This window comes from Misgurnus anguillicaudatus, chromosome 15 (assembly GCF_027580225.2).
Source record: "Misgurnus anguillicaudatus chromosome 15, ASM2758022v2, whole genome shotgun sequence".
NCBI lineage: Eukaryota > Metazoa > Chordata > Actinopteri > Cypriniformes > Cobitidae > Misgurnus > Misgurnus anguillicaudatus.
Window position 1 is genome coordinate 10521637 of NC_073351.2, and position 27956 is coordinate 10549592.

At 37.9% G+C, this 27956-nt stretch overlaps 2 protein-coding genes across 3 annotated transcripts; one reads left to right on the forward strand and one right to left on the reverse strand.

Annotated features, from left to right (window-relative positions):
* Window positions 1-1881: 1881 nt before the first annotated feature.
* Window positions 1882-13529, reverse strand: srpra (SRP receptor subunit alpha). 2 transcript variants are annotated; one of them, XM_073853356.1, is made up of 15 exons: window positions 13378-13529; window positions 13102-13256; window positions 12664-12742; window positions 12406-12569; window positions 11325-11485; window positions 10954-11117; window positions 10621-10758; window positions 8335-8459; window positions 8133-8251; window positions 7930-8019; window positions 7683-7852; window positions 7391-7604; window positions 7142-7305; window positions 6860-6958; window positions 1882-3170 (listed from the first exon to the last, which is right to left on the reverse strand). In XM_073853356.1, the coding sequence occupies exons 2-15, from the start codon at window positions 13227-13229 to the stop codon at window positions 3042-3044; spliced, it is 1944 nt and encodes a 647-aa protein (XP_073709457.1). In that variant the 5' UTR covers window positions 13230-13256; window positions 13378-13529; the 3' UTR covers window positions 1882-3041. The 2 variants fall into 2 exon arrangements, with proteins under 2 accessions (XP_073709457.1, XP_073709456.1); XM_073853355.1 differs by having other exon boundaries at window positions 13382-13481.
* A 370-nt stretch (window positions 13530-13899) lies between these two features.
* arfgap2 (ADP-ribosylation factor GTPase activating protein 2) lies at window positions 13900-27299 on the forward strand. Its single transcript, XM_073853357.1, has 17 exons — window positions 13900-13985; window positions 14877-15003; window positions 17500-17564; window positions 17690-17821; window positions 18221-18301; window positions 19893-20004; window positions 20109-20165; window positions 20413-20454; window positions 22780-22832; window positions 23100-23236; window positions 23407-23538; window positions 25803-25931; window positions 26018-26167; window positions 26249-26375; window positions 26457-26547; window positions 26712-26833; window positions 26931-27299. Exons 3-17 carry the CDS (start codon window positions 17538-17540, stop codon window positions 26949-26951), a joined length of 1413 nt encoding a protein of 470 aa, XP_073709458.1. The 5' UTR covers window positions 13900-13985; window positions 14877-15003; window positions 17500-17537; the 3' UTR covers window positions 26952-27299.
* Window positions 27300-27956: the final 657 nt, after the last annotated feature.

The following is a 27956-nucleotide window of genomic DNA, read 5'->3' on the forward strand; positions in this document are numbered from 1 at the left end:
CTCCTCGGGTCTGGAACGCCCTCCCCGACCATCTGAGGGTATCTCAACATACTGAGACTTTTAAAAAAGGACTAAAAACATTTCTGTTCAGCAGAACCTATGAATTTTAATTAACCTTTTTAAACTGTACGAAATATTTGGGAGTGTTTTTTTTATGTTTTTACCTGTTTGTTATGATATTTTTATGACATTTACTGTAGCACTTTGAGATTTGCCATAAATTTAAAGTGCTTTACAAATAAAATCTATTATTATTATTATTATTATTCATCATTATGTTTGTCCTGTGGCAACTACTGTAGCTACCATGCGTTTCGAAATTGAGCGGTGAGCTGTGGATTAAGCTGCAATTAATCTCACCACTAGCCGCTAAAATGTACACACGGCACCTTTAATGTCAGAAAACATTTCCTAGCAGAATGTTTTTTGTATAGTACATTTTTACAGTGTTGCAAAAACTGAAAATGAATAAGTATTAGTGTATAAAATAGAATATATGGTACTATTGCACATTTTTAATTTTCCTCAGATTAGAATCTAATGAGACAGTAATAATAAATATAAAAATTTATTTAAAACCAGTGGCGGACAGTGACTTTTTTTGAGGGTGCACAATGCCACAACCATAAACTATAAAAAAGATGGACGTACTGTCCGTAACGTCACCCACAGGTTTCTAAAGATCGTTTTTTAGCCAATAGTAGGCGGTGCCTGATGTTGGATATCCGAAAATGGGCAAAGAGGCAGGACGTGGGTATAGCTGAGGTGACTGGTTGCTGAAACCACGCCTGCCTAGCTCGACTCTATTGACAGCAGTGGCTGTTCACCCATCACTCCAGTAGCCACGCCCTTAATTATACAGAACTTTAAGGCTTAATATAATTTAAATGGATGAGTTAAAAATTCCCCCCTCACAGTTGTCATGAAGGGCAATATTAGCTATATAGATCCGGCTGAAAACATATTTTTTCTGCTCTAAATTTTAGCAATTTAACATGAGAGTCTCTGGGAATTGACTCCCTTTTCAGTCCCAGTTTAAGTCACTTCCATATTGGCTTCATCAGATAGATGTAAAGGTTGCATCTCAGTTACAACATGTATGTAGCCCATCATGCGTGTGGTTCGTAATTTCAAAATATGTGTTCGGCGCATCATGATAAAAGAGACGCTCGCGTTTGCCAGATACTCGCATAATGTCATGTGTAATCAGAGTTTAGTGTTAAGGGAGTATCTTGCGTGTATTTTGTGAACGTGAGCGTCTCTTTTATCATTAACGGTTTTGATGCGCCTGCAGCAGGCACTTATTTTGACAAAACACGTGATGCACATGGTTCACGACGCAACAAACACATATTTTGAAAACACGAACACACACGACACTCCGACCCCTCGGAAGAGAAGTCACCAACATATTTCATTATGTAGGGCCTCATACAGGGTTCCCAAGTCTGCATTTATGCGAAATCAGGCTTCTTTAACACTGTTGCCCCAGGCTGTTTTTCATGTCCATGGGTTAAAGCAACCCCAAAAAAGAATTTAAGCAGATGAACCATGCACAAGTTTACCGGAGGACCCCCCTCGAAATGCAATTGGGCAGGTTTTCTGTGAAAACTTGGCAACCGTGGCCTCATACATTATTGCTATAGAGCAGTGCTTCCCAATCCTGGTCCTCGAGCACCCCCCCCAGGAAGTTTTAGATGTCTCCTTATTTAAAACACCTGATTCAACCCATCAGCCCCCTTCCAAAATGGTAAACATGTCTCCCTACAAGCTGATGTATTAAATCAGGTGTGTTAAATAAGGAGACATCGAAAACTTTCTGGGAACCAGGATTGGGAGGTACTGCTATAGAGTATAGACTATTGACACAAACATGACAAATAAGACTATTATAGCAGCTTTATTTAGGAAATATTACATATTCTTAAAGAACAACAAATACTCGCTATCCAGTCTTGCTTTTGTGCTAGCACAAATTAACCTGATAATGGAGAAGAACTGAGTTTAAAATAATGAAGGGGTTTGACAAAATAAAACACATCTGTATAGTCACTATTGATTAAAATGTTACTTTGTATTCAAAACTATCTAGGAGTCCATCAAAACAAATCGATCAAGATTGAAATATCTGTGATGAGTAAAGATGAACATCATAAATAAGGGGGGAAGAAACCATTTGAGTTGCACTGAGTTACAGTTTTTGGCATAAATTGCCCTTCACACTGCCAAATCTTTCAACACATTTTAATACACTCCTTTTAAAGCATGAAAGGTCTGAAACCAATGATGAAAAGATCATTGTATGTGTAAGAAAAATGAGAAAATGCAGCATTTGTGAAGTCAAAGTTTGAGAGTAAAGAGTTGGGACAAACAATGTATGACTGCATCACGTGTGCTGTGGGAGCAATGCATCATGGGATTGAGCAGAGCCTGAGGCACTACGGTATTCATGAAATTAATTCATGAAAACAACAGTTTGTGGTGCAGACTATATGAATGTCGTTTACCTGCATTAATCAAATTAACAGTAGGCAAAATACATTTAGTATATATATATTATATCTCTCTTATAACATATGAACCCCACCCTATTGATAGTCTGGGCAGGAACAGACAGTTTAGCATAGTGAATTAAAAAGGGAAAGTGCAAAAATGCTTTCCATCACTTTAATGATAGTGTGGGGTAGGAGGTCAGAAGAAGATCCACTAAATAATGAAATGGTCAGGTTTAACTGTAATCTCTCTTATCTGATTGGCTACATTGGATATCAATCAAAAGTAATTTGCTTTGGTTGGTCCAGAGGCGAGATGATACACATTATTACCAGTCCTTGAATTGAATTCTAAACACTTTCTGAAACAAAACACAATAAGGATCCTTAATAGGAAAGGATATGAACTGAATTTCAGTTATTTTATATGTGTGGAGATTTTCAACACGTAGGGACGTCTGCATTCGACGGAAGCTGAGCTGGGGTCACGAGATCTAGTTTGAAGCAAAATTTTGGAAGATGCTTGACTTCCAGAAGCAGATCTAAAGCTCAGGCCTTCATGAGCGCGCTGACCACGGCCCTCGCGTTGAGGCTGCGCAGATCGCTGTACGTCTGTCCTGTACCCACAAACACGATGGGCTGACCTGTGATGTAGGTCATGGAGATGGCAGCTCCAACCTAAGGGGAACATGCAGAACATTTAAATAACCACTTTGTACAAGTTACTTAACCAGATGGTACGGAAAATTATTTGATGATCTAGGGAACTTTCATGGACGAGTTACAGTCTGATGGTGTGAGCAATAGTTAATCCACAGAACAATGTAAAACAACCTTTTAGTTTGCTAGTGTTATAAATATGTAATTACCAAGTGATGACGCTTAAAAAAATTACGGTCACTACTAGCGAAGTTTTATTTTTTGCCTTTATTGGATAGATAGTAATTAAGGAGATGACAGGAAAGTATAGGGTGAAGAGAGGGGTATGGGATTGGCAAAGGACCTCGAGCCGGGCGCCATGTGTCAGAGCAGTGTCCACTACACCATCGGTTCCGACTAGAGGTCTTCATGGGTCCACTTAGATCTTAAACCCGAGATCCGACCTGAGACCTGATCGTGTTCGGGTCTAAAAGTTTCACTTGTGCCTCGGACAGGGGTCGGGTATAATATTAGTGGCATCGGGTCTCGGATAGCCTAATTTAAAATGAATGTGTTTTTGCCGAATGGACCCGAAAACCCGAACTCTCTCCTCTGTTTGCGACATTTTGTGGCTGGCGGTAGGTTAATTTTCGTTGAGACAGACCATCCCAGTCTCACAAAATTTCGTTATATAGTCACATAATTTTTTTATTATTTTTTCGTAATATTATCATGAATTTCCGCGTTTTTTTGTGATCATATAACGAATTCCTGTTTTCGTGTGATTATCACGTATTGGTTACTCAACTGTTTTGTCCCACCTTCTTTCATTGTTGCTTCGGTTTAGGGTTAGATTTACATAAAATGACATCCTTACCCAAACCCAATTCTAACCCTAACGCCAGGTGACATATAAAAAAATAAATCAGAAAAAATTGTATAAACCAATATTTAAAGTGACATTCTAATGCAAGCACCAAATCTAACCCAAAATCGAAGCGACAATGGTTTAAAAATAGGAAAAAGCAGTTGAGTAACCAATAGAGACAGAGCGCAGTTATGCAAATTTGAAAACCACGCCCAACCGTCTCCATTGACTTTGTATTGCGAGAGGCTGCCTCCTTGTCATTTCTGGTTTATAACAAATAACAGAATAATGCCTAAAAGCTGCTGTGTGACAAGATGTACAGCTAACAAGCCAAAAAACCCAGAAATCACTTTTTATAAGCTGTCGACCCCAAAACACGAGCGTTTAAAGACACAAAAGTGGAAAACAGGCAACTTTTCATAGTACTACTATTAGTAGAACTGCGTCCACTATGGGGAAATGTAGTAGGCGATCCAATTTTTTCTCCGCAAAAGGCTGGGTTCTACGGCTCAACAGCTTATAAAACTTATTTCTGGGTTTTTTGGCTTGCTAGGTGTACATACTGTCACACAGCAGCTCCTAGGCACCACTCTGTTCCCTGTTATAAGCCAGAAATGACGAGGAGGCGACTTCTCGCAATACAAAGTCAATGTAGATAGTTGGATTGTTTCCACCCCGGTGAGCGTGGTTTTCAGGTTATGACGCGCTGTCTCTATATGTGATAATCACATGAAAACAGGAATTCGTTATACAATCACGAAAAAACACGAAAATTTGTGATAATATCACGAAAAAAGAATCAAAAAATTATGTGACTATATCACGAAACTTAGTGAGACTGGGTAGCAGCGACATGTCAGTCAATGTACATTTTAGCGGTTACCTGGGTGTCGTTTTCAAACAAATTGAGCAGCTCGCCACATTGGTTGGAAGACGAGCGGGGTTTCTTTCTGTCTGACTGCTGCGTGCGAGGGCTGCAGACTGCACACACGTCGGTGCCGTTTACATTCAGGTCCAGTCGGGTTAAAAAAATGCCACTGGTTCAGGTCGGACTCGGGTCTTATTTTCTCGGGTTTGTCTCGGGTTGGGTCTGTCTTTTAAAAAAAAAACTTATTTATGCACGTCAGGTTCGGGTATAAAGTGATTCGGGTAATTTTGGGTCGGGTACATTTCTTTGGACCCGAGAAGACCTCTAGCTCCGACTACTATGGAAGTTTTTTTCTGCCAATTTTAAATGATAAAATAAAAACATTAAATTAAAATATTACATTTTCAAGGTGATAACGCATCTTTCCTGCCAAATAAAAAAATACCAAAGGTAGCAATAAAGTGGCTAATTTGGCAACACTGCTTTAGACAATCTCCAAGTAAACCCCACCCACTGATTAACATATAATTTAAATAGTTAAAAATTAAAACCATTAAATAAAAGAGAACATAAAATTTAACTTACTTTTTAATTAGATTTTTGTCAATATTATTGCATGAGCATTAATAAAATGCCTTTTAAAAAAATTAATTTTTTCATGTTTGCCTTTAAATTTTATATTTTATATTGGCAGTCTTGCCTCACGATTGTAGTGAAAATGAAATGTCAAATCATCAAATGCATTTTATTTTTCAATTTGGCAAATACATCAATCACCTTAAAATAATTTTATTTAATGTATTAATTTTTTATTTTATTTTATCATTTAATTTTCAATTTTGGAACATATTTTAAGTTTTTTATCATTTAATTAATTTAAAATTTGCAGAAAAAACCTTCCATACATTACATCATTTGTTTTGCAAAATGGTGATGAAATATAAAAACAACACTCTTCGAGCTTTCTAACGATATATAGTTTGTCAAGATTATTTTAGTTTTAGAATAAGCTATTATCGATTTAATAGTTGCATAAACAATTTGGGACCACCTGTGGGCCCAAAACAGAAAAGGGGTTAAATCTCACCCATGATCATAAAGATTATATATTTAAATGTTTTTCCAGTACAAATGGTTTCTTCATGCCTTAAAGTTACACTTTGTAGTTTTTCAACCTTCATAATATATTTTCAAGACCCTTGTGATGGTACATCGACTTAAAAAAGGTTGAATGGCATGTCTACCATAGCCTGACGGGGTCTGTATCGCTTTTACTGGTACTTTTAAACTTGGGGTTTCGGTAGTAACCCGAGCACAAAACTACAAAAACCTGCTTGACGGCATACGTCACTTCCTCCACTTCCTCAAATTCGGATGTGAGAGCGCAACTATTTCTTTTCCTGATGTTTTTTTGTCATGGCCGAAGCAGCAACTAAGGAAAAGAAACCCAAGGTTTTGTTGGAGGAGACTAGAAAGAGAAAACGGGAGAGTGACAGAATAACAGGAAGGATGAGGATCAATATTGGGCCAGCGTTTGCTCGCTGGTGTGAACTAAAGGAGGAGGCCTTTTGGACTAGTAAGTGATGCATATTGCTTGCATATAGAAGTCCTGTGAAATTATATTCATATGACATGCAGGAAGGCAAACTTTGTGACTTAAAGAGTTGTCTTCTTTTCCTTTGCGACAGGGCTGCGGCCCTTGTGACCTCTAGAGGCACTAGATGTGAAAAATACATGTCTAGCACCCCCTAGTGGCCAAAAAGTTTCATGGTGTGCCTTTAAATAGCTAGAATTCAACTCTACACCCTTGCCGCATTTAGTACAAGAAAACGCATACATATGCAAATTAGTTCCCGCCTCCTCTCAGGTGTTTTTTGGTAAACTGCAGTTTTAAGGAAAAATACTGATGCACATGGTTTTGTCTTGGGTCGTGCAATCTAACTCTGCAAAGAACAAACATGCTTGTTGTGTATCAAGGCTTGATTTTCATACCTTGTCATCGATGGTGTCAAACTTGGTAAGAACGATGCCATCTATCAGTCTGGGTTTCTCGGTCTTGGAATGATCAGCCAGCGCTTGATTGAATTTAACCTACGAGACATTCATTTATTGGCTATTTTGAAATGACCTTTAAAATATCTCAGGGGTTTCTGAAACAGCTCACATAAAAACTGTTAGATTTAATTGGTCTGCTATGTTGGGACAAAGGTCACACGTTACAGATTTTTACATTGGGTATCAAGTGATGATCAACACAGTACTGAACAAACCCACCAGCTGATCCACAGCCTCATTGCCCACCAGCGCTTCTCCCACAAACAGAACCAGGTCTGGAGTGTTGACTGCTATCAGCTTAGCCAAAGCGGTCATCAGAGGGGCGTTATCCTGCATCCGACCGGCTGTATCAATCAGCACTACATCCAATCCTTGGTTACGAGCTGTACGAGGAAGAGAAACAGAGGTCAGCTGGAGTAGTCTCTGTGCCAAATTTACATAAAAACCAACGTCAGTTGCGATAGTTACAGTAGGCGATGGCTTCCATGGCGATTCCGGCCGCATCCTTGCCGTAACCCTTTTCATACAGCTGCACGGCGGCGCGCCCCCCGTGTTTCTCAGGGGGGTGCAGAGAATTCAGACGGCGCTGATGAGTCCTCAGCTGCTCCACGGCACCCGCTCGAAAAGTGTCGCAGGCGGCGATGAGCACAGAGAAGCCATTCTCAATCAGCCAATAAGAGATCTGTATAAAAAAAGTCACATGGCTACAAAGATAATTAACTTACAAACAAAAATGAAAAGTCAGCAACCACTGGCTGACCTTGGCGAGGTTGGTGGACTTCCCGACGCCGTTCACCCCACAGAAGGTGATGACGAAAGGTTTGCGCTGGGAACGAGCCTCCAGCACATCCCTCAAGATGTCCACGCGACGCTTCGGCTGCAAGATCTGCACCAGCGAGTCCTGCAGCGCTTGCTTTACCGTAGAGGCCACAGCTGTGCGGAAGAGAAAAAGGGAGATTTAGAAGACAGAAAAATAATACAAAGATGAAGAAGATGTGTGCTGTACTCAGTGGTGAAAGTGCCCATGACTTTGCCTTCCAGTTTTTTGGCCACAGAATCACATAGCTGGGAGGCTATTTCAGTAGCTACATTCTTGGCTTAAAAACAACAACATTAGAAGATGCGATTATCAATCTAAAACAAGCGACCAGTCACAATTTTTAATAACTATTATACAAAAACAGTATGGGGTATAGGTGTAATGTAATACCGATGAGATGGTCCCTCATCTTTTCCAGTACTGGCTCCATGTCCTCCTGAGACAGATTTTTAGATCCAACCAGACCCTTCAGCATTCCAAACATTCCCCCAAATCCGCCCTTTTTAGCCCTGAACACACAGATTCATAACAAAAATAGTCACAAACTTAAGCTGAAGGGTTTAAATATTAAGGCAGTGCTTGAATATTTTACCCTTTCTTGTTAGTGTTTGCCACCACAACTCTCTCCTCCTCCTCTTCCTCCTCCTGCTCTTCTTCTTCTGATGACTCATAGTCAACCCCTCGCAGGTCACCTTTCATTGAGTCCACCTGCATCAGCTGTGAGGAGCACAAAGTGTCTGTTAATTCACAAGTTCCTCTGTACATTTCGCCATAATATCATCCTACATAATGTAAAGCATATTGTGTGAAAATAAAACCTTGACATCTTTAATAATGACCGAGTAAGATCATGACAAATCAAACTTTGATGCTTCTAATCTCATCATTAGATTATGAGATTTTGGGGTGGTTTCCCGAGATTAGATTAGACTAGTTCTAGACTAAAATAAATGTAAGATCTGTCCAAACTAAAAACAACTTGCACTGACATATCTTAAAATACATCAGTGCCCTTTGTTTTGCCTCAAAATGCACACAAGAAATGTTTTTAGTAAGGCATGTTTGTTAAAACTAGTTATATTTTATATAATTATATTATATTTTAAATATAATTATTAATAGTTATATAATTAAACTAAGGCCTAGTCCTGGTTTAAGATAATCCCTGTCCGGGAAACCACCCCTTTAACCTGGATTTCAGACAGGGTCAAATTTTGCTAGGGTGGCAACTAACGGTTATTTTCTTAAACGATTAATCGGGCGACTAATCGCATAAAAGCATAAATATTTTTTTCTTATTAAAGCTAAATAAGGCACTAAATTACGGTATTCACGTATAGAAGTGAACTTTTACAAAAGCCACACACTACCACAGAGTTTTACTAATATAATCTTTTTGATTTTTATATTTTAAGTCTTAAATAAAAAAGTTGGTGCACTTTGCAGCTTTTAAATGTCTTTAGGGATTTGCTGGTGAGGAAATGTTGCCACAGGTTAAAGGTGCAGTGTGTAAATTTTAGCGGCATGTAGTGGTGAGGTTGCGAATTGCAACCAACGGCTCAGTTTACTGCTCACCCCTAGCTTTTGAAACACATAGAGAAGCTACGGTAGCCACCACCGGACAATCATGTAATCGTCGGAGACAACTTAGTAAAAAAAGTTTGTCCATTAAAGCAACACTAAAGACTTTTTGCTCTTTGCTCCCCCTACAGGTTAGAAGCGTAATTGTCCATTACCACTGTTGAAATAATTTAGCCTACTGCAGCATAGCTGGCTCTGATTGGATTGTAGGTCTGCCGTAAAGCAAGTTTTTGTAGTTTTCACCCGAACTACAGGACCGCGACCCGACCGTTGGAAACTTCTTTCGTGCGGTTTTGGCCAATAGAGGGCTGCAAAGCGAATGTGAAAGTGCCGTTCACTCTGTATGGAGTGGATGAACGACTGAAACTTTTTTGGAAACGTTATTTTAAGGTAAAAAACCTCTTTGGTGTTGCTTTAAGGGCTTCTGTAGAAACATGGCGATAAAAACTTCCCGTTCTAAGGTAATAAACACATAACGTCATTATAAAAAGGTCTTTATACACCACTGATAATATAGTAGTTATGTATATTATTTAGCATTTCTGTGAAAAGATCATTCTAAAAATTACATACTGCACCTTTAAAAAACTTCAACTTTAGATCTTCATGAGAATTAACATTATTCGGTATTAACATTATGATATAAAAGCATTATATGATATGATATTATGATATGAAAGCGGTTTACATGCAATGTTATAGTAACAAATACCTGTATTTTCAACAGATGCTTAGTTTGTGATTCATTACTATTTTTATGAAAACCCAACAACAATTAAATAAATACAAATTCACTTATTAAAGGATGAAATTTAACCTTTATTAACCAGCATTCGTTGGCGCTTTTGTTTCCATCATTGTCGATGGGGCAACGCTGCTTGCTTTTAAACAAGATGGTTCTGCGGTGAAAAGCAGCAGCGCCTGATAAATGTGCAGCTAGCTTTGTATGAAGAAAACGTGCTCACAAATTCATCGATTTCCACGAGTAAACTACATGCAAAGACAATGTATAGAAGTGAATGTCGATGCGAATGACGCAAATTGGGTGGCGCAATTGCCACGAAAACACGCACTATTCACCTCAAACGCGTCTTTGCGCAAATTGAAAATATTTAACTCAAGCTAAAAATTTGGATGACACGAAGTTAAATCCCACGAGTAATCTATAGCAAGGAACGTGATGCTTTAAGTTTGGTGTGTATGCAGCATAAGTGCAAAGCTCCCGCTGTATGAAGCACATGTCTTCGTGCTGTCTGAAGTGAAGAATGGTCTTGAGAGACACTTGATGGATTCTTACTGGTTCATCTTTGTCTTGGGTCTGCGTGTCACCGGAGTTGTTCCCGTTGGCTCCACTGTAGTCCAGATCTCCAGTGTTCCTTCCACCCATATCCCAAACGCGTTTAACCTTCCCCTTTGGCTTCTGGGGTTTGGGGGACTTACTGTGAATGACAATGATACACCGATAACCCACGGTATCACGTGATCATAGGTAGAAACTGCAGTCTGTTGGACAATCATCTATTATGAAACCTTATGTTTTTCTTTTTTATAATTTATTATTTTCAATTGTAATTTAGAAGTTCAGTAGTGGTGCTTCATGTGCAATGCAAGAGGTTTGTTCATAACATCTCTTACTGGACTTTTCGGGTTTTACTCCACCCAACTGCTTACTGATGAACTTGGCACGGTTTCTCTCAATGATCTCCTCTGGGGTCAGAGCCTCGCTTCCGTTCTCCATCGTCTTTTTGGAGGCAGTTTGCGGGGCAGCTTTGGACTGATCCACCACTGATTCAGCTTTAAAAGTGACAAAAGAGAAAAAAAACAAAATTCTGGTATATAAATACATACATACATACACACTTAGATTATATAATATATAAATAAAATATTTATATACACAAATAACATTTTTCTTAAATGTTTACTTTATGGCAAAGATGATATTTGCATAGAATTGCTTAACTATAATCTTTTTTTGTATTTATTGATCTAACATCTTACCTTCTTTTTTGGTGTTTTTCGATTTCTTCCCTCCCTGCTCTTTGCTTTTGTCTCCATCCCTTGTCTCAATCATAGACTTCACAGTTTTCTGGGATTTCAGAGACTCATTGAAAGTCCTCATATAGCTGGGGCCTTTAGCTTTGCTGCTGCCCTCCGCCTCTCTGTAACACACAGACAAAAACAAGCATCTTATCAATAATGATGCATACAGATCAAAGACTGTGCATTAGATTACATTTCTGTTACAATATTGTTCCAGTGCTTCACTGGCCAACCGTACAATACTTTTACCCAGCTAATAGATCAAAATTATAACTGTAATCTTTCATTTTATTGACTTAAATTATTTTTATATCGGTTTTCTCTTGCAACTGAAGATCCTGTGTATGTGGATGATATATGAAGAGTTTGGTTCCAAAACGCGATAAACGCCATTTTTGAAAAAAAAAAAAAGAGTTACTGCCAAAATCAGTATTATATCAGGTCAGTAGTTAAAAGTAAATTCTTAATTTTACGCAAAATCCATTACCCGCCGTGATATTCTGTCATCTTTTCTCCCTTTTTTCCCAAAATGCGACAAACGCCACTGCTCCTTTTTTACAGAACGCAATAAATCCATTCCTGATATTACAGCCCACCAGTCACGCAATGTAAACAAACAATGGCGGCGCGCTGAGTACACGGAGTCCTAGTTTTTCTCATCTACTTTGTACTTCGTGATCAACAAACAAACCAAAATAATATTTTGGATTATATTGGATTTATTGCATTTTGTGGAAAAAAGAATTAGTTTTTATAATAAATCTTTGAAAATCAAGTTATGGATTTGAATATTTTATGTTTTTATAACCTAAAGATGCTATGTGAAAGTTTGTAACAGAAAATAGTGGTTTTCATCTGGTCACTTTCTTGGTATAGAAAACAACGTTTTTACCGAAATTTGTCAAAATGGATTTATTGCGTTTTGGAACCAAACTTTTTATATGTTTTGCAGGTTGGTAACTCAATTAAAGGTATGTTTATATGTACGAACAAGAATATGTTTGAATCACAAGTCGTCTTCCTTAAAAAAAAAGCTTACTTCAGAAGTTGGTGGAAGTCATCTCCAAACTCAAAGTTATTGAGCAGAAACTTCAGAGCACCTTTCCTCTCAAGCTCATTCTTGTATCGATCTCTGAAGTGAAGCTGGACATCGTCTATAAACTTGTCCACGTATGTTAAAGTCAAGATCTTTTGAAAACCCACCTAAAGAAACAAACATTTAGATACATGGACACACATGGACGGACTGACGAATGTCTTATTTTCATGCAGTGAAAAATAAACAGCAAAGACTTACCACAAACACAAGCTCAAACTCATTGTCCAGCTTGTATTTAAGATTGAGGGCATTGTGGGTGAAGGAGTTATTCCCACTCCTCTCCTAAAAATTAAAAGCCAGAAAACTTTCAATACGTTGCAACAATATAACACTATTTTGTAAATTATGTAATTATTATTATAACACAAATAAACTTCTCACAGCTTATTGTAAAACTGTCTAGTCTAGTAAATACGACTGTTTACTTCATGTGCATCTGAAACCTAATCTAATGTATTTACAAGTCTATATTCATCTAACGACATTATTTCCATAGCAACCTACACCTCACCATCATAACTCACTGTTATGTGTGTGCTGGGCCAGGTAGACACGCGACATACGGTATGTGATCTAACGTAAATAGCTGTAGGCTACTGCGTATGTGTACAGCAACAGAAAGCACGTGCAGGGTCTCTCTCCTGGAGGATCACGGAGCGGATAAGAGCGTTGACAGGACCGGTGAACGATTCACTGACACCGGCTCCCTGAAAACACCACAGCACGATTCCCCCCTTACTGAAGATGGCGAAGAAGTCCAGCATCTTGGCCAAACGCGAATGAACCCGATACTGCGAAGAACACAACAAACACCGATAAAAACGATTAAGGACACGTGTACAAAATAAATAAGTGCTACACTCTTCTCCTATGCGTGAGAAGAAACAATGTGCCGACTGTCGTTGGCCGTACCTGCCTTCAAAATCCACACTGCGATCAGACACGTCAGTGCCACAATGAGGAACTGACGCAACTTCCTGCGGAGTGTCCAGCTTGTCATGTGATTAGAAGTTGCTCTCTGTGTCCAACGATTTTTTATTTCTTCAATACATAAATATGATTTTTAAACATATACATATTTAATATACGCTTAAAATAACGTCAGATCTCTCAGGCCTGGAAATTATCAGGTCAATTTATGCATATAAACCTATGACTTTTATTATATTTGTGGTTTTGCTGTTTTGTGAGTTTATGCACACATTGGAGTCGATCTGATCGCGATATAAATCACCACGACTATTTTGGATTTTTGTAATATTGTTTTAAAACGTTGGTAATAATTAAATGCAATAAATATAGGTATAGTATGTTTATTCAGTCTGTAAATTAATAATATAATTAATATTTATGTTGCGCTAAGACATTTAATTTGTAAAAAATATCACTTCCGTCGAGTCTGTTTTAATCGTCATTGGTTTCTGTTTTCACTCTGCTCAGTTGGCAAGATGGCGTCGGAACCGAACAAGACAGAAATTCTCACCATTTTTAAGCGATTGCGCTCCATTCCCACAAACAAGGTAACACGGGAAATCTAACAAAAATGTATCAGTGACGATGTTTGTTATCATTCCGGACTATTCCGAGACATTAAAATATGTGTTTTTAAAGGGATTACGTGTCATTTATCTTCCTGTTAGCCGGTGTGATGGGGCCTGTTTGTATCTGAAGAGTATTTTAATGTATTAACAGCCAACATCACACCTGGAAACAATAGCGTATTAAACGATTAAATAATAATAACACTATTTTAACTAACTGTAGTGATTAAAACGACTGTCTTGAAGGAAATTAGTTGATTGTATTGTTTATTAGCTGTGAATGACGCAGTGGCGCCGGAAAATTACTCAACCTATAATAATGTGCTGGAGAGATAATGTCTGTCACTCTAAACCTTGTGTGTTATCTGTCTAAACACCACAAAGATAGATAAACCCATCTTTATTTTATAAAAAAAATATTTAAACATCATATTATTACGTTTAAATAGTTAAGTGTCATGAAATTCATATTGTTTTATAGTATTTTGAAATGGGAATGTGTGTAGACTAAGCTTATATGTTTATGTAATGACTTACTAATATAGGCTAAGATTCAATGGTTACTATGTCTGTCTACTTTTTACAGAAAGTTCATTTTGACTTGTGTTCAAGCCATGAACGGTACCAGATGGTTTAAAAAAAATGGTCTTCAAGTACATGTAGTTATTAAAGGGTTGTCACTGAAATAACAAGAAATACAATTATAACATGGAAAGTAAGGTCATGGAAAAAATCAGAAATTTCTGAAACGTAGCTGACTTTCTCTGAGAATACCATTTGTGTGGCTTTTTTAAAAGTCTATCCAGCAATCATGAATGAATAAAAACGTATGTATGTTTATTTGAATAACATAAATGTGTTGTTTTTTAGGCTTGCTTTGACTGTGCTGCTAAGAATCCAAGTTGGGCTAGTATTTCATATGGAGTGTTTCTGTGCATTGACTGTTCTGGGATTCATCGCTCATTGGGAGTGCACTTAAGCTTCATCAGATCCGCATGTTTTTCTTTGTATTTTTTTATTATATTATGACGTTATGTGAATGTCTGTTAAGTAATTTGTTCATGCATTCCTTCATAACATTGTGCAGTTCATTCATAAACAACACTGTCTTGTTGTTATTAAAAATTATGTTAATCCAAATTGCATATGAGTTTGTGTAAATCTCATACCTTCTTAAATCACTGGACAATTGTGACCCCTGTGTAATCCAGATTAAAGTCTCATAATCTAATTATGAGATTAGGAGCATTGAAGTTTGATTTCAGTCTTAGTCAATGTTAAGATCTCCCTGTAGTCGATTATTTTTTTTCCCTTAAAACTAATCTTTGAGCATCATAATAGCATATGTAAAAGTTATTCCTGTGACAGTAATTTTTTAGGGATGTAACGATTCAACCGTGTGTCCCATTAAAAATGCCTGTCTGAAATCGATTCTGAATCGCAAGGCTGCGATTCTTTGTTTAATGCACAGCTTGTGCATATACTATGGCATTTGGTCAGTAGGAAGTCCTTATCAATCTAAAATCATAACGAGTTGGAGTCGTTTATAACGTGCATTTAAAAAAGCAACACTCGTTAAACCAAATAATTTAAAATATTCTTTATTATCATGAAAATACCTGAAACAATTTAAAGAAGAGTGATATAAATATTCCTGTTAGTTTCTGCACGGGAGCTCCCCCTGGCGTTCGAATGTGCCTGGATTTCACCGTAATTCATTCAAATTCATTCATTGAGAAAACGCGCATGTGCGCGGTTAATCGTTACACCCCTATAATTTTTACATGCTTTAAAACCGTTTGAATGTAATTCCTTCATTTAGTATATGCAAATGAGTCTCTGCCTCTAGAGCTGTCACAATGATTAAATAATCTTCTCATCGTTATTGTTTGACCTCATCGCAATAATTTCAGATCACCGCAATGATTGCACATCTCTTTAAAAAACACAAGGGGGAGCTGCAGCGCCTGTTTAAACGACAGTATCAGATTACTTTTAAATATGTGTTATGTGCATTAATATTTACTGCCAGGTAAATAACTTAAATAATCACAACAATGTGTGAAAATTATTTCATAAAGAAAACAATGTATGAGAATTAAATGTCAAACCAATAATTATAATCATCAGCCCTAAAACAGGAAATTAATTGTCACAATTTATTAGACAATTCACCATCAACCAAATTTCATAATCATGACAGCCCTATCTGCCTCTACTTAATCGCATAGCTTGGACCATAGATCATATAAATAGGGCTGAGTGTCATTTGGACCTTCATGATTTGATTCAGAATCGATTCTTGGGTCCCGATTCGATTCGGAATCGATTCTCGACATACTAATTAGCATATTTGTGATGTTATTGCGTCACATTTGCTCTCAAAGTCAGACTAGTGTTTGCACTTTTATGTTGTCACACATTAAAACCAGTAAAAAAATATTAATTAAATGTGACATTCTATGTGCTAACTGGCAGTAGCTTCCACAAACTGACACATCATCTAATCATCATCATTATACACAGTGATTTTGGCAGTATTACACTATTTATCTAATGCAGCGTCTCTGGATAACAAACTATGTGCATATTATTACAATATTTAATTAAGTATATTCTTGTTCTTCTGTCTAAACAGTCAGCGGCAGGTTTAGGGAAACGCCATTTGTACAGTCAGATGAGTCAATAAATGAAAGGCGCTGTTTCTCCCTGCTGCTCACTGAACAGAGAAAAGGCATATTAAGACCATCCCAAAGTGTATTTTGTTTATCTTGCACTTGATTTAGAATTAGTCAAACAGGGCTAGGTGTATTTGTTTTTTCCGCTGTCCGTCTGCAGCATCACTCCCGCAGTTGAGTTCCACGTTTTGGTCCTGATAACGTCACATTATATTTTGTAAACTAAATTTTAAGAATCGATTTTCAATTTTGGTATTATCTACATCCACATTGCGATGCATCTAATCGATTTCCCCCACTCCTAGATATTAATATACGATTAGTCTCCGCCGCCACCCTTTTGTACCATAAAAGATGCTAATTTCGTTAGTTTTAGACACATAACTGCCATGTCCAGTTTCACATTGCGTACTGCACCTGCACTTCGAGTTTAAATGTGATGATGTGATTGGGTACGTGTGATTATAGCAAACTGTGGGAATGAGAAGTCTTTAGAAAACTTAAATATTATGGATAAAATATGGTGTTGAATGATGAATTTACACATGGGTTGTCTTAATGCATATTAAAAACACCACATATACATATAAACAACAATAAAAACTTCACAGAGTGAGTGTTCTTTACGTTTATGTAGAATGATTTTATGTTAAAAACAATAGATTGCAAAAAACTACTTAAGCTGGGATTTCATAGGCAGGGTCACAATTGTGTATTATTTGTCACTACTTACTTTAATATTCCTACATAATCGTAATTACTTAAACTATGAAAGATTTTTAGACTGTTTGTTTCTAATCTTTTCAGATCCACAGAACTGGATTCCAACTGGAGCTGGTTTCAGCTGAGATGTATGCAGGTCGGAGGAAATGCCAATGCGGTTAGTAGGCTACTTCCTCTTCCCTACACAGTGATTGCATGTATTTGATTTGAATTTACCATGTAGGTCTTTCTTCATATTATCAATAGTACTTCACTATTTTTTCTTCTATGTTTTTGACACAGATGGCGTTTTTCCGCCAGCATGGCTGTACCACCAATGACACCAATGCGAAATATAACAGCCGCGCGGCTCAGATGTACAGAGAGAAAATTCGGCAGCTCGCCAACACTGCGCTCTCCAAATACGGCACTGATGTGAGTATACAACAAACCTTGTGCACCTGAAAGCAAATAAATCTTTTAAATAAATACATATTTTTTATTATTATTCATTTTAATGTTGATGCTTATAATTTAGCTTATGGCACCTATGAATAATATAAGTAATTTTTGTGTTGTTTTTGCAATTTAGTTTATAACGCATTGTGTAAAGCCACGGTTTGCTTTCAGTGTGCAGATGTGATATCTCTTAAACTTTGACCTGAAGTGTGTCATTGAACAAACTCCACGATACGGCAGCGTTCCTTAGCTTTGATTTCCCACACTGTCAGGTTACATAATCCTGCCAGATATCCAATGTGTCTGCAGTGCTGCATTCAAAACACTGATCTTTATTTTTAACATCGGAGACGTTGTTTTCTTTTCATCGTTCAGCTGTGGATTGACAGCTCGGGCTGTGCTCAACCGTCACCTTCAGAGAAGAAAGAAACCGACTTTTTCGACGAACACACACAGGTAGAACGCAAGCAGTTGTGTTACTCTGGTAAACAACTGGTTTTGATGTTTAAAGGGGTTGTACTATGGGGAACAAGGTTTGTGTTTTTTCTTCCTCATCGGTACACAAAGACCGGTTATTAAAATTAAGCAGTCCAAAAGATCTTATTTAGAGATCACAATGATTATGCTATTCAATCATTTTACAGCAGCACTGATACTTATTGTGTATGCAGATAGGTCAGCCAGAGATTCAAAGGTCCAGTAGCCAAACAGTTATTTTTATTATATTTAAAGGTCACCTAATATGGCAAATGTTCAATGTGTGATATTAGTCTTGGGCCTGTAATGTTCATTTATTATACCATGTTAAAAAGGCCTGTTTTTGGGTGTGCAGGAAAAATTGCAGTATTTGTGTGTGTCTCTTTAAACGCAAATAAGCTGCCGCTTCCCTTCCTATTTACTGTTATTTATACAGATTATCTATTCAGTTATTAATAAGACAGTTACCTTATGTCATTGTTGATAATGAATTATGTAAAGACGATTTTAAGGTGCAATATGGGAGTTGTAGAAGGGTCTTTTGAGAGAAATGCAATATAAAATACATAACTACAGTGTTTCCCACAGGATTTTGAGAGACTGTGGTGGTGATGACGTCACCCGCTAATTAGCATATATGTGACGTCATCATGTCGTGTTTGCGTTTGATCTAGTGTTGGCACCTGAAAAATGTTTCACTTCTACTCTTTGATGTGTATCTGATCTGTATTATATATCAAATTATATTTTAAGCCGAATTAAGCTGTTTTAAATAGTGAAATAAAAATGTAAATGGGAATCATGAAAATTCTATTTGTGGGGGCCAGTGTTGATTCTGTGGTGGGCCACCACAAATAAATCAATGTATGGGAAACACTGATAACTATCTTATAAGTGGTGTATAAAGACCTTACATAATGAACTGTATTGTTTTTATTTCCTTAAAATTAGCCGTTTTAATCTACATGCACTGCAGGACCCGGTCTTGTTTCTACAGCAGCCCTAAATGGTCAAACTGCTCTAGTTTTGTCACTACGTTGTCTTAGACGATGACATGTTTGTCCTGTGGCGGCTACCGTAGCTTCTCTACGTGTTCGAAAGTGAAGCGTGAGCTGTGCATTTGGTTGCAATTCACAATCTCATCACCAAATGCTGTTAAAAGTCCCACATTGCACCTTCAAAATAGAAACCATGACCTTACTGTGGTCTTTGGTTGGTTGTGGGTGCAGATTGATGTCAGTTTGCTCAAACACCCAACAGCTTGTTCCAAGAGGTTTTATTGGGATTTAATAAAAGTGAGATTTTTAATCTTACAGGGTGGTTGTGTACACACACAGGCGACACACAGTTATGTTCAAACAACATATAAAAGTGAATTTCTCATATTAGGTGACCTTTGAAGGATAAGAGATTGTGAGAAAGAGTCAAACTAAATTAATAAAGCTGGAGTAACATAAAAATCCACTTCATAATGATTCGGAAACAGTAAAACTTGGCTTGATATGCAGCTATGACGTTATTTTATTTTTATGTGTATAATCAAACTGTTCTGGGTTTGTCGTACTTGCAGTCTGTCACCAGCTGGGACATGGCAGTGCCATCCCTAACAGATCAGAACGGATCCGAAACAATCACAGCTCAATTGGAGAACAGTTCTAAGAGTTTGGAGACAGCCAGCACCCGTGAGACTTATTACTTTATATCTCATAACACATGCATATTTACACAACCACATTCTCAAAGACTTTCCGGTCCGTTGATTTAAAATTATGTCCTTGTGATCCAGAGCCTGAAGATGGTCCGAGCATTGAGGGTCTGAGCACAAGTCCTAAAGCCACGATAGGTGAGTGTTCGAGAGCGGTGGTCAGGTGGAATGCTTTTCATCACAACATCCCCATATTTTATATTCACCACCATCTGATTTTTTTTTACATGGCACCATATCCAATGCTAGTGAGTCCCATAAACAAGTCAAGCTCTAGGACCTGCTAGGAAACCTTATTGAAATTTCTACAAGCATCCCTATTAAATGTCAGAATTAGACTGCTGTTTAGCTAAATGAGGTTTTTATTTTTGTCCTGTTAATGTAGAAAACTCAATGAGATTGACATCTGATGAGTCACAACCTAAAGGTGATTATTTTTTAAATTGCTGGTTGCCTATTGGCTGATGGGAAAGTAGCAGCATGGTTCTGCGCTTGACTGGCACTTGATTGAAGTGTGTGTGCTGCTTTGACCCCACCCCTCTCTTCTTAATTTTAATATTTTAATATCATCAGCTAATGACCTTTTACGCTTTCGAGTAAATATAACCATTATAATTAATTGGGCATAATTCTGACTTGATTAATTTCAGTCATCATCCTAGCAGTGATTTAAACATGGCACACAAAGTTACAGCACTGCATGTCATTTTTAACACATACATAAGCTTGGCGCGTGTTAAATAACTTGGGTTTGCTACAAACACTGAGATGCTGCTTGTTGAAATTTTGCACTTTTAAATGCACTATGATCGTCCATTGATCTGCCTGTGCATTTCAGTTTCCTTTCTTACGATGTTAGTGCTGGTTTGGAGAACATGTAGATCAGCTCACATGATATCCCACTGTGTCTGTTTGTACCTTATATACTGTACTGTTCTCGCACTTTTGTGTTTAAGGTCAAACCCTTAGTAATGTCCAACGCGTTTTATGAGCAATGCGGTATAGTTTTACTGAAAGTTTTTCAGGTGCATGTTTGTATACGTTTAATTGTTGGGTTTTCATAAAAATAGTAACGAACCACAAGCTAAGCATCTGTTTTAAAGTAAGGGCTATATCCATTTTTTTATAACTGTAACAATGCATATCATTCTCATATCATATGGGTTATTTATTTAGTTAATGAATAATTTTAATACTCCTCAAGGTCTAAAGTTAAAGATTAAAATAGGTTTATTACTCTGTGGCTAAATTTATTCACCAGCACATCCCTGTAGACTCATTACGTTTTGTTTATTATCATTTTGACATATAAAGATGTTTTACTATTTAAAAGCTGCACAAACATTTTTATTTAAGGCATAAAATATAAAAATCAAAAAGATTAGCTAAATTCTAGTATTGTGTGACACTTGCACGTCTAATTGAGAAAATATATTAAGGTTTTTATCCGATTAATCGAAAAATAATCGCCAGATTAATCGATTATGACAATAATTGTTAGTTGCAGCCCTGCTGTAAAAGCATTATTAGCCGTAATACATTAAAAGTAAAGAAAATATTAAATTTATACTAGGATACCTAGGGGTGGTTTCCTGGACAGGGATTATCTTAAGCCAGGACTAGGCCATAGTTTAATTAGGAAATATAAAAACTAGTTTTAACAAATATTCATTATTAAAAACATTACTTGTGTGCATTTTGAGGCAAAACAAAGATCACTGAGTTTTTTTCAGTATGGACAGCTCTTACATTTATTTTAGTCTATGACTAGTCTAATTCCTGTCCGGGAAACTGCCCCATACTGTTTAGATGTGCAAAAAATGCAAATAGCTGTTAAATCAGATTTGGTAAAAACCTTTTATAATCTATTATAAATAATAATTATGTGTATATATAAATACACACATTGTATATATTAAGTATTCATATTTAAAATTAAATATAAAAATGTAAAATCACATGTAAATATTTCTTAAATAAGCATGTGTGTGTGTTTACACATAATTATTTTACACAATACAAACACACATATATATGATGTAAACAGAATGCATGCATAACAAAAATTTCCCTGAAGGCGTTGAAATAACCTCACAATCGTTCTTTGCTTATTTCTTCTGATCTGTATGTCTAAAGGCACTGACAGTGTTGTCTCTGAGAACTTTTGGTAATACAAGCCTTTCCAGTCTAGATACAGAGCTTATCACAAAGTATTTCCTATGTGTGTGCAGTCTGGGCTGACTTGTGCCTTGGAATGAGCTCACGGTGGCTTTTCATGGTTGACTAGGAGGCGTAAATCTGAAGACTAAGTGGGACAGCTTAGAGCTTTAAACTACTCTTGTCTGATTTGTGGTTTAATTCAGTATGGCTGTACAATTGTGGTCTGGTCTTGGGGCTTGTGCAAACTTCAGAGACCACATGAAATCAAAATTGGAATTTTATTGCTTTTATTCCGTGAAAGACCAATAAACAAAAGGTACTGTTGAGACGTCGTGCATTTCACAAACTTGTGTCCAATCAGATCTCCCTTTCTGATAGCACCTGCAGCAAACCAGCAAGTAGCATATTGTCACCTATATTGTTTTGTGTGATATCACTTCCCTTCTCCTAGCTTTGCTGGCATGATATTTCTAAAGCAGTGAATGCTGTTGCACTAATGATCTGGAGGTGGTGTGTACTCTATGTAATCACAGCTTGAAGAAGGAGGCTTGTTGTTGGCTTTTTTACTAGCTGTTATGTGTGTGTTTTGCAGAAGTGAAACCCTCCATCATTGGAAAGAAAAAGCCAACCACAGCAAAGAAAGGGGTAAGTGAATCAGTGCTGACAGTTTACTTCCTCATGGGTGAATTTTGAATTCCGATCCTGCAATACTCGGCTTTCACCAGTAGGTGTCAGACGGTTAACACAGAATATTTATCAGACGTTCTCTCTGCCTCCAGCCACAGTAAAATCCAATGCAATCATTTAAAATCTTGAGTTACTACATCATTAGCCCTTTTAATAATAATGAGATTAATCTGGCTAATGTATGACAGTAGAGCTTAACAATGAAGTTTTTTTTTTGTTACTCAGCTTGGAGCTAAAAAGGGTCTTGGGGCCCAGAAAGTGAGCAGCAAGAGCTTCAGTGATGTTGAGAAACAGGCCCAGGTGGCTGAGAAGATGCGTGAGGAACAGGCTGCCGAGGCCAAGAAACACGCAGAGGAGTCTATGTAAGTCTTCTATACAAAGCACAGCTCAACCACACTCTGTCTGATGGTACTTTTAGTTCACCCTCACCTTTGAATGATTCATTGGTCATCCTGTATTTGTGGTTTTAATGCTGCAATCACGGTTGTAGCTCAGAATGCTTATTTCGATCATGTTCCCTTGTTACTCGCAGAGTGGCCTCAATGAGACTGGCCTACAAAGAGCTGGAGATTGACAGAAAGATTGAAGAGAAGAAACTGAAAAGCCTGGAGGGGAAAAAGAAAGAGCAGGCGGAGAGGCTGGGCATGGGATTCGGCAACAGGAGGTAAAGACACGCCGTCGCCTTAATTACATAACTCCAGTCGAGCATGACCTCATCAGCTAATTGATAACGCAAACAACATCACCCTTAGTGTGACGTCACTATAATCAGCTAATTAATAATGCAAAACATTACTCTGAGCGTGAAGTCATTGTAACGAGCTAATTAATAATCCAAACATCATTACTCTGAATGTGACATCACTATAATCAGCTAATGTATGACACAATCAGTGAATTAATGAGCCGCACACATCCTCACTCTGAGTGTGACATCACTATTATTAGCTAATTAATGACCCAAGCATAATCACACTGAGTGTGACATCACTGTCATCAGCTAATTAATGACCCACGGATCATCACCCTTAGTGTGACATCACTGTCATCGGCTAATTAATGAGCTACACATCATCACCCTGAGTGTGACATCATTATCATCAGCTAATTAATGACCCTATTAGCTAATTAATGACCCAAGCATCATCACCCTGAGTGTTCAGCTAATTAATAATGCAAAACATCACCCTGAGTGTGACATCACTGTCATCAGCTAATTAATAATGCAAAACTTCACACTCAAAGTGACATCATTGTAACTAGCTAATTAATGACCAAAGCGTCATCACCCCGACTGTGACATCACTGTGATCAGCTAATTAATGACCCAAGCATCATCACCCTGAGAGTGACATCACTGTCATCAGCTAATTAATGACCCAAGCATCATCACCCTGAGTGTGACATCACTGTCATCAGCTAATTAATAATGCAAAACATCACCGTGAGTGTGACATCACTGTCATCAGCTAATTAATAATGCAAAAGTTCACACTCAAAGTGACATCATTGTAACTAGCTAATTAATGACCAAAGCGTCATCACCCCGACTGTGACATCACTGTGATCAGCTAATTAATGACCCAAGCATCATAACCCTGAGTGTGACATCACTGACATCAGCTAACTAATGACCCAAACATCATCACCCTGAGTGTGACATCACTGACATCAGCTAATTAATGACCCAAACATCATAACCCTGAGTGTGACATCGCTGACATCAGCTAATTAATGACCCAAGCATCATAACCCTGAATGTGACATCACTGAAATCCGCTAATTAATGACCAAGGCGTCATCACCCCGACTGTGACATCACTGTGATCAACTAATTTATGACCCAAGCATCATCACCCTGAGAGTGACATCACTGTCATCAGCTAATTAATGACCCGAGCATCATCACCCTGAGAGTGACATCACTGTCATCAGCTAATTAATAATGCAAAACATCACCGTGAGTGTGACATCACTGTCATCAGCTAATTAATAATGCAAAAGTTCACACTCAGTGACATCATTGTAACTAGCTAATTAATGTCCAAAGCGTCATCACCCCGACTGTGACATCACTGTGATCAGCTAATTAATGACCCAAACATCATAACCCTGAGAGTGACATCACTGTCATCAGCTAATTAATGACCCAAGCATCATCACCCTGAGTGTGACATCACTGACATCAGCTAATTAATGACCCAAACATCATAACCCTGAGTGTGACATCACTGACATCAGCTAATTAATGACCCAATCAGCTAATTAATGACCCAAGCATCATAACCCTGAGTGTGACATCACTGACATCAGCTAATTAATGACCCAATCAGCTAATTAATGACCCAAACATCATAACCCTGAGTGTGACATCACTGACATCAGCTAATTAATGACCCAATCAGCTAATTAATGACCCAAGCATCATCACCCTGAGTGTGACATCACTGACATCAGCTAATTAATGACCCAATCAGCTAATTAATGACCCAAGCATCATCACCCCGAGTGTGACATCACTGTCATCCGCTAATTAATAATGCAAAACTTCACACCGAGTGTAGCATCATAGTAACTAGTTAATTAATGACCTAAGCGTCATCACCTCGGCTGTGACATCACTGTCATCAGCTAATTAATGACCCAAACATCATCACCCTGAGTGTGGCATTACTATTATCAGCATATAAACAACTCGAACATGACATCACTATAGCCAGCTAATTAATAACCTGAGCATCATTATCATCAGCTGCTTAATAATTCAAACATCATCACTTTAAGCACGGAGTCAAAATAACTCCAGCTAATAATGAGTGTAGATGCTGCCATAAGTTATGCTAATGTTGTTGTCTTGGACGTGTGAAGTTCACCTTAATGAGGTGTGTGTGTTATCTCACTTTGTTTTGTGTCCTTGATTGTATCCAGTGCCGTGTCTCACTCTGTGATGGCTGAGATGCAGGTGATCGAGCAGGAAACCCCTGTGGGGGTCAAATCCTCAACCCGCACCAAGTTGGACATGTTCGATGAGCCCGGATTTACCTCTGGACCCCCAAAGTACGTTTTTGACCTGAAGTGTTAGTCCACTGTATGTGTTCTGTAGCTTAACTCATAAAAGTGTGTTTCGTTCATTGATTTATCAGGTACAAAGACAACCCTTTCACTTCAGGAGAGAGCTTTGGGTCACGATGGGACAGTGATGCTGGATCATCTTTCTCCTCTTGGGCTCTGGAGAAGGATGAGCCTAAAGATAGTGAGGTCACCATCTCAAGCATCCAGCCAATCGGAGAAAGGTTATCATGAATGGCGTTTTTATTCAGTAGTTAGCGATTGGATTTGTGTCAGGTTTATGGACTGATGTCATGTCATTTTAGATTGCCTAGCCGAAGGAAGCCAGATGTGTCCGTGCCGGTGTCCGAGTCCAGCGAAGCACGACAGAAGTTTTCCAACGCTAAAGCGATCTCATCGGATATGTTCTTCGGCCGCGAAAGCAACCCAGAGGTATCTTGGAGTCTTTCTTTGAAACTTGGGTTTGTATATACATTAGTCATGTCTAAGATTTGATTTTTTTACTTTTACAAGTATGAGGCGAAGACTCGTCTGGAGGGCATGTCTGGAAGCACCTCCATCAGCTCTGCTGATCTGTTTGGTGAAGGCAGTGTCCGTTCCCATGGTAAATACATCTTCAGCTATCAATTAATTCTAATGATCGTAAATGTGTAGCCTTTAATAGTGTATCATTTTGCGCTGATGATTTTTGGGTTGCTACTTGATGTCCAGTGTATAATCCCAGTCCTTTAACCGGTTACGATGACTCTGTCCTTTTCATCGTTGTAGGCTCAGCAGGATTTGACAGCGTGCTTCCCTCCGGTCCAGATATTGCCCAGTTCAAACAAGGTGTGAAGACCGTCGCAGGAAAGATGGCAGTGTTGGCTAACGGGGTTATGAACACCATTCAGGTGAATGCTGCTGAAGGCACACGCCTCTGATTTAATACAATAATTCAATACAATAATTCAATCAAAGTCAGATATCTTAACTCATCTTCTGTTTCAGGATCGCTATGGCTCTTACTGACAGAACTGCATTAGACTGATATGGACGTTGCATCAAACAGGAAACACCTCATTGCTGATTGGATTTTGTCTTGTCTGTCATGAATACATCAATTTAAGAGCAAGACAAAGACCTGAGAGCCTCTCTCCTGACCACTGTACACACTCTTGCTGACAGTATTTTAATGTTTATTTTGAAGACTTGTTTTATTTTGAATGAACAGAAGCACTGGGAAAGAGTGTAAAGTCTAGAGTCGCAGTGCTCTGTGTTTTAACCAACAACAGTTCTGTTTTCTACGCCGTATTTGGTCTTTGATTTCAAAGTATTCTTTCTGGAATTAAATGTATAACTTGCATTTGTTAGCTCTAATGTGGTCTCATGGCTTTTCTTTTGTATTTTAATAATATAACATTGAGACGGCAAAGTAGACATTTTTAACATTCAACACCATTTCACATCGTCACCGTGACAAAGTTTGGGGTTGCTGATATAGCGCTCCTTTGCCTAAGATGACTTGACATCTAAATTAAAATTTTAAGTGATGTTAAAAATAAACGTAATATTGTGCAATATGTCCTGGCATGATAAAAGCGAGTTCTTGTTGATGCAGTGTGTGAACGCTAGCTGGAGATTTATCATCGTTGTTTTCTGGAGTGACAAGTTTACTGTGTTTGCTTTTTGCATGCCAGCACAGAGAGAAGACACTGGTGTGCTGTATGTCGAGTTATTCCCAGTATTCACTCACTTTCGTATTTACAGATAAGTTTATGTAAAATCCTCATGAAGCAGAAACCAAACCGACTTTAGGTGTAATTTCTGTGGCGCTAAATGAATTATTGGTTCATCCAATAGTGTGTTTTGGGGCGGGGGTACCCAGACAGCAGGCAACCCCGGGCTGAATCATCTGGTTTCTGGGTTCCTGCTTTATCAATGAATGGAAACTAGTTAATACTAGTGCTGGCATTACACGCGTCACTCAATTGGTAGTACGATTAATTTAATACAATGACAGCTGACGACCATTTT

Bases quoted from the DNA above. Each gene is read 5' to 3' on its own strand.
- arfgap2 (XM_073853357.1), top strand. From the start codon at position 17,538: ATGCAGGTCGGAGGAAATGCCAATGCG. The intron at 20,455-22,779 runs GTGATTATTTTT...TGTGTTTTGCAG, and splicing joins TGATGAGTCACAACCTAAAG to AAGTGAAACCCTCCATCATT. The intron at 23,539-25,802 runs GTAAAGACACGC...GATTGTATCCAG, and splicing joins ATGGGATTCGGCAACAGGAG to TGCCGTGTCTCACTCTGTGA.
- srpra (XM_073853355.1), bottom strand. From the start codon at position 13,465: ATGACAAGCTGGACACTCCGCAGGAAGTTGCGTCAGTTCCTCATTGTG. The intron at 10,759-10,953 runs AGATGTTATGAA...ATTCACAGTAAG, and splicing joins AACCCGAAAAGTCCAGTAAG to TCCCCCAAACCCCAGAAGCC. The intron at 8,252-8,334 runs GTAAAATATTCA...CTGTGTGTTCAG, and splicing joins GCAAACACTAACAAGAAAGG to GGCTAAAAAGGGCGGATTTG.